General features: G+C 44.8%; 1 protein-coding gene across 1 annotated transcript in view; it reads left to right on the top strand.

Annotated features, from left to right (window-relative positions):
* Positions 1-13,044, top strand: part of LOC139266646 (fibrocystin-like) — a 630,313-nt gene that overhangs the window by 327,663 nt on the left and 289,606 nt on the right. Inside the window, 2 exon segments of the mRNA XM_070884234.1 lie at positions 5,733-5,982; positions 8,797-8,974. Coding sequence (XP_070740335.1) covers positions 5,733-5,982; positions 8,797-8,974 — 428 coding nt within the window.

Here is a 13,044-nt window from a genome sequence, read left to right as displayed (position 1 = left end):
CTGCCAGGAATTGCAGGTTTCAACAGTTCGCCTGCAGAAATTGTAACCTCAGTGGCCATTTAGCGAGAATGTGCAGGAAGCCTGCGACCAGGCTAATTTACAAGGCGGATGGACCAGAAGAGGGGTCTGCGAGGCAGGATGACGCTTGGGGCAAATCAATGGATGCTGAGGTTCAGCGGGTTCATGTGGCAAACATTCACAGCTCATATACCAAAACGCCACCTATGATGATGAAGGTCCTATTAAACGGCATCCCGGTATGCATGGAGCTGGACACGGGGGCCAGCCAGTCACTCATGAGCGTTCAACAATTCGAAAAGCTATGGCCACTCAAAGCCAGCAGACCCAAACTAGAACGCATTGAGACTCAATTATGGACGTACACCAAAGAAATCATTCCAGTGCTAGGCAGTGCAACGTTAGCTGTCACACACAATGGATCAGTGAACTGGCTGCCACTCTGGATTGTCCCGGGCAATGGCCCCGCACTGTTGGGGAGGAGCTGGTTAGCTGAGATGAACTGGAAATGGGGGGATGTGCACGCAGTGTCATCTGTGGAGCGAAGTTCATGCTCACAGGTCCTACAGCAATTTGAGTCGCTATTCCAACCCGGCGTCGGGATGTTCAAAGGTACCAAATTAGTGATTCGCATCACGCTGGATGCCAGACCAGTGCACCACAAAGCCAGAGCTGTGCCGTATGTGATGCGGGAGAAAATTGAAAGCGAATTGGACCGTTTGCTGAGAGAGGGCATCATCTCGCCCATTGAATTCAGCGACTGGGCGAGCCCCATTGTTCCCATCCTAAAAGTGGATGGCTCGGTCAGGATCTGTGGCGACTACAAGGCCACTATTAACCGGGTGTCCCTCCCTACAAGACCAATACCCGCTTCCGAGAGCGGAGGATCTTTTTGCCACACTGCCGGTTGGCAAGCTGTTCACCAAGTTGGACCTCACTTCAGCCTACATGACCCAAGAACTGGCCGATTAATCCAAACTACTGACCACAATCACCACGCACAAGGGACTGTTTGTTTACAACAGGTGCCCGTTTGGCATTTCAAAGAAACATGGAAAGCCTGCTCAAATCCATTCCTGGAACGATCGTATTCCAGGACGATGTCCTCATCATGGGTCGGGACACCGAGGAACACCTCCACAACCTGGAGGAGGTGCTACGCCGACTGGACCGGGTAGGCTTGCGACTCAAGAAACCTAAGTGTGTGTTTTTGGCTCCCGAAGTCAGTTTCTGGGCAGGAGGGTTGCTGCAGACGGGATTCGGCCTACCGAATCCAAAACGGAGGTGATTCGACGAGTGCCCAGGCCCTGCAACACATCGGAGTTGTGTTCATTTCTGAGGCTCTTGAACTATTTTGGGAACTTTCTGCCGAACTTAAGCACATTTTTGAGCTGCTACACGTGTTCCTGCGCAAGAGTTGCGATTGATTTTCGGGGGACTGTCAAGAACGGGCTTTCAATCGGGCGCGTAACCTACTCTGTTCAAATAAGTTATTGACCCTGTACAACCCCTGTAAGAAATTGGTTCTGACATTTGATGCATCGTCCTATGGGGTTGGGTGTGTGTTGCAGCAGTACAATGCTGAGGGGCAACTCCAACCTGTGGCTTATGCCTCCAGGTCGCGCTCTCAAGCAGAACGTGGATATGGGATGGTTGAGAAGGAAGCACTCGCATGTGTCTATGGGGTGAAAAAGATGCACCAGTACCTTTTTGGAAGGAGGTTCAAATTAGAAACGGACCTCAAGCCGTTAACATCCCTGTTGTCAGACAGCAAGGCTGTCAATGCCAATGCGTCAGCTCACATACAGTGATGGGCTCTCACGCTGGCTGCATATGACTACACCATCCGTCACCAGCCGTGCACTGAAAATTGCGCTGACGCACTCAGCAGGCTTCCACTAGCCACCACTGAGGGGGCAGTGGAGCAAAGCACTGAGATGGTCATGGCCGTTGGTGCCTTTGACAGTGCAGGCTCCCCCATCACAGCCCGCCAGATCAAAATCTGGACCAACAGAGATCCCCTCCTATCCTTGATTGAGAAATGTGTCCTGACTGGGGATTGGGCGCCCGCACACGGAGCATGCCCTGAGGAGGTCAGACCGTTTCACAGGCGGATGGATGAGATCTCCATCCAAGCCGACTGCCTACTATGGGGCAGCCGGGTAGTCGTGCCCCAGAGGGACAGAGAAGCTTTCATCAGAGAACTCCACAGCGAGCACCCAGGCATCGTGCTGATGAAGGCCATTGCCCGGTCACACGTTTGGTGGCTGGGAATTGATTCAGACCTGGAACACTGCGTTCGCAGGTGCACGACGTGTGCTCAGCTGGGAAATGACCCCAGGGAGGCCCCGCTCAGCCCATGGCCCTGGCCCACCAGGCCATGGTCACACATTCACGTCGACTACGCGGGTCCGTTCATGGGGAAAATGTTTCTCATTGTGGTTGATGCGTACTCGAAATGGATCGAGTGCATCATTTTGAATTCGTGCACGACTTCCACCACTGTGGAGAGTCCATGTGCGGTCTTTTCGACCCACTGTTTGCCGGACATCCTTGTTAGCAATAATGGCCCATGTTTTACTAGCTACGAATTCTGGGAGTTCATGTCGGGTAATGGCATCAACCATGTCAGGACAGCACTGTTCAAGCCGGCCTCCAATGGCCAGGCGGAACTTGTGGTCCAAATCATAAAACAAGGCATGCTCCGGATTCAAGGACCCTCCCTTCAATGCCGCCTATCGCGCCTCCTGCTGGCCTATAGGTCCCGACCGCACTCGCTCACGGGGGTCCCGCCCACGGAGCTCCTTATGAAACGTACACACAAAACTCGGCTGTCCCTCATTCATCCTGTCTTGTCTGACATTGTTGAAGGCAAGCGCCAGTCCCAAAATGAGTACCATGACCGTAATTCAAGGGGGAGATGTATAGAAATTGGTGACCCCGTATTTGTTCTTCATCGCGCTTTGGGGCCCAAATGGCTTGAGGGTACTGTAATAGACAAAGAGGGGAATAAGGTTATCGTGGTTAAACTTAACAATAGCTAGATATGCCGCAAGCATCTGGACCAAGTAAAAAAAAAAAGGTTCAGCATTGACTCTGAGGAACCTGAGAAAGATCATGAGATGGTATTCATACCACCGCCAGTTGAACGAGCAACAAGAACATTCAGCAGCATGCACAGTCCCTGCGGTCAGCCCGGACAGGCCGGAATCACCACAGGTGACAGACACGCAGGCCAAGGCTCCACAGCCAGAGCCCCAACTGCGGCGCTCCACGAGGGAGCGCAGACCACCTGAACAACTTAACTTGTGATCCCAATAAGACATTGGGGGAGGTGATGTCATGTATGCAACCTTCATGTAACAACACTGCAATACTGTATATACTTGAGAAATGCACACATTGACCAAAGGGGGTGAACTTGAGGGAGACACTCCTCACCTGGTCATCCAGGTATATAAAGGGAGGTCCTACGCAGGGCCATCACTTCTGTGAATAAAGGTTCAGGTCACAGAGTGACCTTGTCCATAGAATGTGCCTCGTGTGGATTTGTGGTGTTGTGTAAGGACTTTACACCGTTCGAGTAAATCTCCTCTGCATCCACTCCAAGGCATTGACATCCTTCCTCGAGTGTGGTTCCCAGAATTGGACACAATACTCTTGCTGAAGCCTAGCCAGAGTTTTATAAAGGTTTAACCCCATAACTTCCTTGCTTTTGTAGCCTCTATTTATAAATCCAAGGATCACATATGCCTTTTTTAAACAGCTGTCTCAATTGTCCTGCAACCTTCAAAGATTTGTATATGTGAGTCCCCAGGTCTCTCTGTTTACTACTTGGTTTATTTTGCCACTCCTCATTCTTCCTTCCAAAATGCATCACTTCACACTTCTTTGCATTAAATCTCATCTGCCATGTGTCTGGCCATTTCATCAGTCTGTCAATGTCCTCCTGAAATCTTCTACTCTCCTCCTCACTGTGTACTACATTTCTGAGTTTCATGTTATCTGCAAATTTTGAAATTATATCCTGTATAGCCTAGTTTAGCTCATTAATATATATCAAAAAAGCAGTGGTCCTAATATTGACCCCTGGGGGACACCACGGTGTACTTCCCAACAATCTGAAAAACAACCATTCATCACACCTCCCTGTCTTCTGTCTCAGCCAATTTTGTATCCACACTGCCACTGTCCCTTCAAACAAATGGGCTTCAATTTTGCTTACAAATGTATTATGTGATTCTTTTTTCACACAGCTTTTGAAAGTCCATATACACAATACCCTCATCAACCCTCTCTGTTACTTCATTAAAGAACTCAGGAAGTTTATCAGACATGATTTGCCTTTAACAAATCCATGCTGGCTGTCATTTATTAACCCATGTCTGTGCAAGTGACAATTCATTTAGTCCCAGACTACAGTTTCTAAATGTATCCCCATCAGCAATGTTAGACTGAGTGACCTGTAGTTATCAGGTTTATCCCTCTTCCCTTTTTTGAATAGAATCCTCTGGCACCACTCCCCTATCCAAGGAGGATTGGAAAACTGTGGTTAGAACCTCCGCAATTTCCACCCTTGCTTCCCTCAGCAACCTGGGATGCATCTCATTGGATCAGGTGACTTTTCCACTTTTATAGCAATAGAAAAAGAGAGATTTATTTCATAATCCTGAGCTGCATTTGAAGCCCGATCCCCACGTTTAAGGGAAACTTTTATTATCTTATACGATCATTTGTATAATGCAAATATTACCAATTTGGAAAGAAAGGATTAGATTTATACATAAATATTGAAATACCAATAGTGGAGTTAATTATTATAAATAATATTGCTTTCTCAAGATTTCTATTCTTTTTTCAAAGTAACTGTGTTTTTGATTATATTTTAATTTTGTAATATCCTTGTGGACCTTAATCTATCTCTAATGTCTGATATCGGGGGGGAATTTTAGCCCCCCTATGATGGGAGAGTTGGGGGGGTGGCAGGGGGAAGATGGTTGGAGGGGGTTAAATCGGCAAATTTGCAAAACCTGATTCCAACCCGCCACGAACGCACGCACTTCTGATTTAACCGCAGTGGGCTTGGGGGTGTCCGAATAACCATTCCGGAGAGGTGACTCCGTGATTATAATATGTAAAAGAGACTCCATTCCTGATATGTTGGCAGCCAGTTAAATTTTACACCGGCTGGCTGGGTTTCCCAGCAGCTAAAGGGAGGAGGGAGCAGCCAGATCCAGCAGGTATCTCCCTCCTGACTGCCAGTCTGACGCCCCCACCAACATGCAATGTATCCCGGTTGTCAATTTGACTGGCTGCCGAGCGGGGAATGGATTAAAAAATAATCTCCACGTTCCTGGTATTTCTGGGGTCCACCCCCCCATCACAAACACACGCACCCGTTCCCTCCCCGGGGCCAGACCATAACTAAGTCTTTGGCTATTTTAGGTCTTTTCTCTTTGAGGACTTGTCACTGATAATGTGATATAAAAAATAAATACAGGAGAAAGGGGTAATCATGCGATTGCAAGAAGTGCAGGCTGGAGAATCGGGGCTACAATGTTGTATCTCTGTCTCTGACCTGTGCTCCCTTCAAGTATGGCTACCTTTGCTAATAGTGAGGGATTGCAACATAACCCTTTATATTTATTAGCTTCACTATACAGTAATAGTAATGCAATTTTGGTTATGTTTGAACTTCGACCTCTTTTTTTCAGGTGGGTTCACCATCAAAGTTCAACGGCTCTTTTTCATGAATTCACCCAATCGAGTTGCTTTCCCATTCCCACATGCTGCCATACTCAGGGATCTGGATGGATCGCTGTCTGAAACTGAAGGAAACTGGATTCTTCCTACCATGGGTACACTCCCTGCATCCTGCCAGGAACATGCAAACTTCAGTCAGCCAGCAGTTGGTGGCAGTGTCTGTAAAATGAGCTTCTCAGTTCATCGAATGTCCATTGGCCTGTAAGTATGGGAGATGGGGAGGAGTACCAAGCACAAAGATCTGATTGTGTTAACAGGAATATTGTAAGATTAGACCTGTTAAATCAGGCAGCTGTCATAGTGGAGGCAAGCTAACATTCATTTTAAGATCTTAAGAAACTCACAATTTTTACTGTTTTATGAAATACAGTATTTGCATATCATTTATGTAATACAAGAAAAAGAAGGACATGTCTGGAAGTTATTTTCAGGACTTTTGGATGTTAAGACACTTTAGACAGTTACACAGGCGTAATTGCCATTTGGAAGCTAAGACTCCCACTTAGAGCACAACTATGGTAAACACGGTTTGGTGCCAGTAATTGTTTCAATTTAGTCCATTGCCGTGAAGCATTTATTGCCATATCCAAGCTGTATCAGTAACTGGCATTCATGTCTCCAAAAAAAGCCTTGAAGCCTAAACTGCTGCTATACATGTGAAAAGTAGTGGATGAAAAATTTACCTGGAGTATTAATGTATTATATGATTGTAATATCAGGTTCAAAATAAATTGCTGTCCTATTACTTATTTCAATCTTAAGTTACATGAATGGTGGACAAAATAAAGAGCACATGAGGACTGATTTTCCCAATATGTGCTGCTGGTGTGCAGCCTCATCCACCTGAAGCACATAGCGAAAAATCACGGGTATGATTTTCTGCCCATTCAATTTAATGGACAGAAAATCATGGAAGCATGCCTGTGATTTCCTGCCATGCATTCCTGATCAGTGAGGCTCAATGCCAGGAGTACACATTTGGAACAACTGTCCAGGGACGCGATTAAAAAAAAACTTTCCAGCAGTTTCAAATTATTAAAACAAATGACTTTTTTAGAGACTGTTGGAAATCTTTGATGTCTTCTCTTAATCTGGTTGCTGTTAAGTTTTGGTTCAAGCCTTTATGTTTGTTATAGTTAGCACCGTGACACCCAGCGGATATATGAGGAGCTAAGATTTCATTCATACCATTCTCATCCAAGTCTGTAATCTGCACAACATAAATCAGCGATGGAAAAAGTTAAAGAAATGAACAGTTGCAATAAATCTACATGTTTATCCTTTTGACAAGCAATATAATAGTTACACAATTAAAAAAAAAAATTTAATTATTGAAATGCACCAATTTGAGAACTATGCAACAACTTTTTATTTCATAACAGCATACTGATGGAATATTGTCATGCAATGTTCATGTAAGATGAGTCATGGAAACCTTGCAGTTAATGTGCTCATTTGGCTGCTTCTGCGTACAGCTTATAGTTAGTCCCAAGTTATATGGACCAACATGGTGATTGTAGCTGAAGTTTTAATTATATGTAACTTGCTTGCAAGATTTTCTACTGTCAATAGTTAGCAGCAAAATGATGATTTGAAGTGAGATATAGGATGATTTGTCATGATTGGTGTTAGTCTCTGGTGAGAGGCAATTGTTTTTTGATCATGTTGTTTATAAAATGCCAGCAGATTTGAAACATTATAGAATGTGAGAAAGTTTGACTGGCCCATTCAAGTATTAATAGTTGATTGATTCAAGTGCTTTATCTAGATTGACCCTCAAATCCAACATTGTCCTTTTCAGCTAATGGCAAGCACACATCACACCATCAAATCAGATTCCCATTCTCTTTCTTGCAGCTGAATCTGAGAATGGTCCTTTTTATTTTCCTCCCCTACTTGAGGTTCCTCTGTTTTATGCTCCATGCACTAGTTAAAAATTACAACAGGTTAATAATGTCACTTTTGAAACAGTTAGGCCATCTATTATTTTAGGTAGATTTTGGAGAATGCCTTGCAGGGAATCTAAATGAAGTGTGCAGCTGTGTTTAGTAAATACAGGAACTATTCTTATTTGTTTTAATAAAAATATTCAAAAGCTATGTGAGCTCATGCAGTTTTACCAAATTCCACAGCATAGTACAGTAGTGTAGTGGTTATGTTACTGGATTAGTAATCCAGAGGCCTCGATGAATAATCAAGAGAGTGTGAGTTCATGGGGTAAAGCTGGTGCACCTATGCTTTTTAGAGTGATACTTACTGCTGGAATCCTTGGTACGGTAGGTAGAGCCATTCAAAGTCCCACAGGAAATGACTCGTAATGGAGACAGGCCTTAGAATGAAAGCCAGGCTGACTGGCTGAAAATGGGTCAGATGGGGCCTCCGCTGCTGTCAATCAGTGGTGGAATCGTGGTGACGTCACAGCCTGTGTGCGTCATCATGCTCTCTCCCCTCCGTTAAAGGGGAGAGGTTCTATCATTTTTTATCTTTGACCATCAAGGAGGGTTTTGGCTGGGCCAGTGGCCTGGCACCCTGTTGGCGACCCGGCCGAACCCTGGGGCAGTATTTTGCCAGCCGATTGGCAAGTCGGCCAGCAAAAATGTTTCCATTGCTGGCACGGTATTGGGCCCTCCCCTTTAAGGAGGTCCACACTCAGTGCGGAGATGGTGCACTGGCAGAAAAATAATTCATCAAACGATTAGAGGGGCTGGTGTATTTTTAAAAAAACATAGGTTTGACCTGGTTGCTTCAGTGATGTGATGAGGTTAAAACAAATTGTTCTATGTTTTGATTAGCTTGATATATAACTCCTTTATGTTAGACAGTCAGATTCTAATATTTGATGATGTGGGACCAGCTCCAAAATGGATGGTGAGATGCCAAAAGCACAGGAAAAAAAATCTTAATTGCATTTTAAAATTATTTTAAAAAGCTTTGGAAATGATATATAATGGAAAATAATTATTTGTGTGGATGAGGAATCTGAGAAAATTACTTTTTTTTAACATTTAAAAACAGAGGAAAGGCACCCAAACAACAATATAAGATGACATTAACCAACAGCAAGAACCAGTCAACTACTGTGAATTATGTTGATGATACATTATCCAATTGGTATGGTTGGATGGCACTCTTGTTAGATATGGAGACCTACACAGTAGTATTCAGCAATTTTGTGTTCAGCAATAAACTGCAGGTAAGTTACAGTATAAAAATATGATTTTATTACCAGTTTCTTTCCTCAACAAAGATCCTTAACTACATTTATGGGACAGTGAACGAGGTGGAGTTGGTTTTCCTCTTCACCGCCTGGGCAGTAATCTTCCACCATTTATATACCCTGGATGATTCTGAGGCCCTTGATTCGCTCTGCTAAATAACTGATCAGGTGACAAAGGTGCAAATCTATCCCATGCTGTTGCTTAAGAAAGAGTTTGAACTTGAAACCAAATCTAGGCTTTTACCTGATTTTTTCTTAGTGCATTCCAAACCTAACATCACTAACTTGAACGCTACTACAGAAATAAGGCGATAAGTGGTTACTGTTCCCCACCCACTAACAAATGCAGGCAACAGACCTTCTGTTCAATGTTAAGACTCTGATAGCTTCAGGCTCCACTGGATTTTAACAGGTCCAAAAGCTGCTCCTTCAGGGATGCAATGATGAAGTCACACTACTATTAAGCAATGGGGCCTCGAATGGATGTATTCTTATTCGAGACTGCAAAAGGTGAAATTTATATTCTTGTTCATTCTAGCCAAATGTTAAACGTGACTAAATAGCAATATATTATACATTTTTACTTTGGTCTTTTTTTTTGCTAAAATAAGCAAATACAGGCAATTCACCTTCTCTAGGGATTCATCATCATCATAGGCAGTCCCTCGAAATTGAGGAAGACTTGCTTCCACTCTAAAAGTGAATTCTCAGATGACTGCACAGTCAAATATGGGAATTACAGTCTCTGTCGCAGGTGGGACAGACAGTGGTTGAAGGAAAGGGTGGGTGGGGAGCCTGGTTTATCGCACACTCCTTCCGCTGCCTGTGCTTGTTTCCTGCATGCTCTCAGCGACGAGACTCGAGGTGCTCAGCGCGTTAGTTCACTACCACGTTATTGGATGTTCCCAGGTATCTCTCACAATGAGTTAATTGTGAATCATGGAAGAGGAGATTCTCCATTTAAGGGCGGAGTTCCAGTGAGGCGGCATTTCTGCCCACCCCTCAATCCCTGCCCCAATCCCATCAATCCCAGCCCCAATCCATTTTCCTGGCTCATTGCATATGCATTGTGGGTTCCCAGCGGGATTACCGCAGTTAATTGGAGCCTACCAGTGTAATGGCTGTGCAGCAGTTTTGGACATCCTGGAGTCGTTAAATATCAATTCTTTTTTTTATGCTAGAATACCAGAGCACTGATTTAATATTAACTAGGGATCTTACAAGAATAGATCATTTTATATATATATATTATACATATATCTGACTGTTTAGTATTGAGGTACCATCTAGAGATGAAAGCTAGCAGTTGCCCTAAGGGATGGAAAAATACTGAAAATGACTTGATATATTTTAAAAGGGACATTTTATGAAACAAGTTCTACAAAAGTCAAAGTGATTCGAATTGAATCCAAATTTGTGTGACTATGAGGGTGAATTGAAACTGTTGCCTTCCTGTTCTTCACCTGGAAAATAGGCGGCTAGCAGTGGAAAATTGAGGGGGAACCTTGCCCACTGCTTGGAATTCCGAGATCTGCTAGAAGCAATTTTAATTTAAATGGCAAAATCTGAGCTCTTTGCCAACATAGGACTTCATTTGACAATGCACACTCCGATTGTTTGTACCAGGCGGTGGGCGGCCTAACCATTGGTCCTTAAAGGGACTTCGAGTGTCCCCTCCACAAAAGGGCCCCAAGCCTCTTTATCTTTTATTTTTGTGGGGCCAGTGGGCCAGCTCATTATAGGAGCTGCACGATTTCCCACTTTACCACAATCGGTGAGCTGCAGCAGAATTCACATTTGGCACCTACAACTCACTGGTTGTAGTCAAACAATGCCCAAAACTGGTTTGGGCTACCTAATGCTGGTCCTGGTTGCATTACACGGCCGCTACACTGACTGAACTCCTGTTTTGGGCATAAGTTGAAAATCCACCTACTATTGTCCTTCAAATTTGATGTTCTGTTCTCTTGCTCCAATTTTTGTGGAGTAAGTTGGTTTTTCTACCGCAAGTTGAAAAATGCCATTTCCCCAATAAACTTGCTCCAGAGTAACTTAGAGTATGATTTTTTTTTAGTTCAGCTTTTTTTCAACAGGGGGCGTTCCCAGTCACTTACGCCAGTTTTGGCCATGTATGCCACTTTGGCCAGCTAAAACTTACTCCAAATCGACTTAGGTCAGCGTATGTGGGCAGCTCTGAAAAACATTGCGGGCAGTGAAGAACGCAGCGCACATTAGTATATCGGCGGATAGTAGGGCAGGGATAGAAACATAGAAACATAGAAAATAGGTGCAGGAGTAGGCCATTCGGCCCTTCGAGCCTGCACCACCATTCAATAAGATCATGGCTGATCATTCACCTTTCCTGCTTTCTCTCCATACCCCTTGATCGCTTTAGCCGTAAGGGCCATATCTAACTCCCTCTTGAATATATCCAATGAACTGGCATCGTCATCCCTCTGCGGTAGGGAATTCCACAGGTTAACAACTCTCTGAGTGAAGAAGTTTCTCCTCATCTCAGTCCTAAATGGCTTACCCCTTATCCTTAGACTGTGTCCCCTGGTTTTGGACTTCCCCAACATCTGGAACATTCTTCCTGCATCTAACCTGTCCAGTCCCGTCAGAATTTTATATATTTCTATGAGATCCCCTCTCATTCTTCTAAACTCCAGTGAATACAGGCCCAGTCAATCCTGTCTCTCCTCATGTGTCAGTCCTACCATCCCGGGAATCAGTCTGGTGAATCTTCGCTGCACTCCCTCAATAGCAAGAACGTCCTTCCTCAGATTAGGAGACCAAAACTGAACACAGTATTCCAGGTGAGGCCTCACCAAGGCCCTGTACAACTGCAGTAAGACCTCCCTGCTCCTATACTCAAATTCCCTAGCTATGAAGGCCAATATACCATTTGCCTTCTTCACCGCCTGCTGTACCTGCATGCCAACTTTAAATGACTGATGTACCATGACACCCAGTTCTCGTTGCACCTCCCCTTTTCCTAATCTGCTGCCATTCGGATAATATTCTGCCTTCGTGTTTTTGCCCCCAAAGTGGATAACTTCACATTTATTCACATTATACTGCATCTGTCATGAATTTGCCCACTCACCTAACCTGTCCAGGTCACCCTGCAGCCTCTTAGCGTCCCCCTCACAGCTCACACCGCCAACTAGCTTAGTGTCATCTGCAAACTTGGAGATATTACACTCAATTCCTTCATCTATACACTCAATTCCTTCATCTAAATCATTAATGTATATTGTAAGTAGCTGGAGTCCCAGCACTGAGCCCTGTGGCACCCCACTAGTCACTGCCTGCCATTCTGAAAATGACCCGTTTATCCCGACTCTCTACTTCCTGTCTGCCAACCAGTTCTCTAAACACGTCAGTACATTTCCCCCAATACCATGTGCTTTAATTTTGCACACCAATCTCTTGTGTGGGACCTTGTCAAAAGCCTTTTTTAAAGTCCAAATACACCACATCCACTGGTGATAGGGGAGGGAAGGGAACGGGAGCGGTCGCAAAACAAAGCAGTACATTTGCACCAAGCACAAAAAGTAATAAGCAATTAATTAACGAATACAAAATAGAAGGAACCCTGCACCTAAAGAATCAAGACAAAGTAATAAGCAATCAATCAATCAATAAATAACAAATAAAAAATAGAAGTCCTACCTTAGGGAACGCAGCGGGCCACCGATGAGGGAGTCCATTCGGCCAGGGCTAGGGACGGCGTGCTTCGGGCCCCTCTCATGCAGGGTGCAGCGCGTACTCACAGATTCAGCTTGTCAGGAGCTATTGCACATGCGTGCAGACTCTAGTGCGCATGTGCAGAGGTCCCGGCACTGTTTTCAGCGTGGGACCTGGCTCCGCCCCCAATCCACTGCTACGCCACCACCAAGGAGAGGCCGGGGGACAGCCAGAATCGGGAGGAAGATTTTCAGCGCGCTTAGAGACGGACAAAAGCGGCTCACCTCGGGTGAGGGCGCCAGAAAAAGGGGTTGGGGAAATTTGAGCCCATGCTGTTTTAGGATCTAGGAGCCTGA

Source organism: Pristiophorus japonicus, chromosome 7 (genome assembly GCF_044704955.1).
Source record: "Pristiophorus japonicus isolate sPriJap1 chromosome 7, sPriJap1.hap1, whole genome shotgun sequence".
Taxonomy (NCBI): Eukaryota; Metazoa; Chordata; class Chondrichthyes; family Pristiophoridae; genus Pristiophorus; species Pristiophorus japonicus.
Note: the sequence above shows the minus strand (reverse complement) of the source record. Positions and strands in the feature narration are given on the sequence as shown.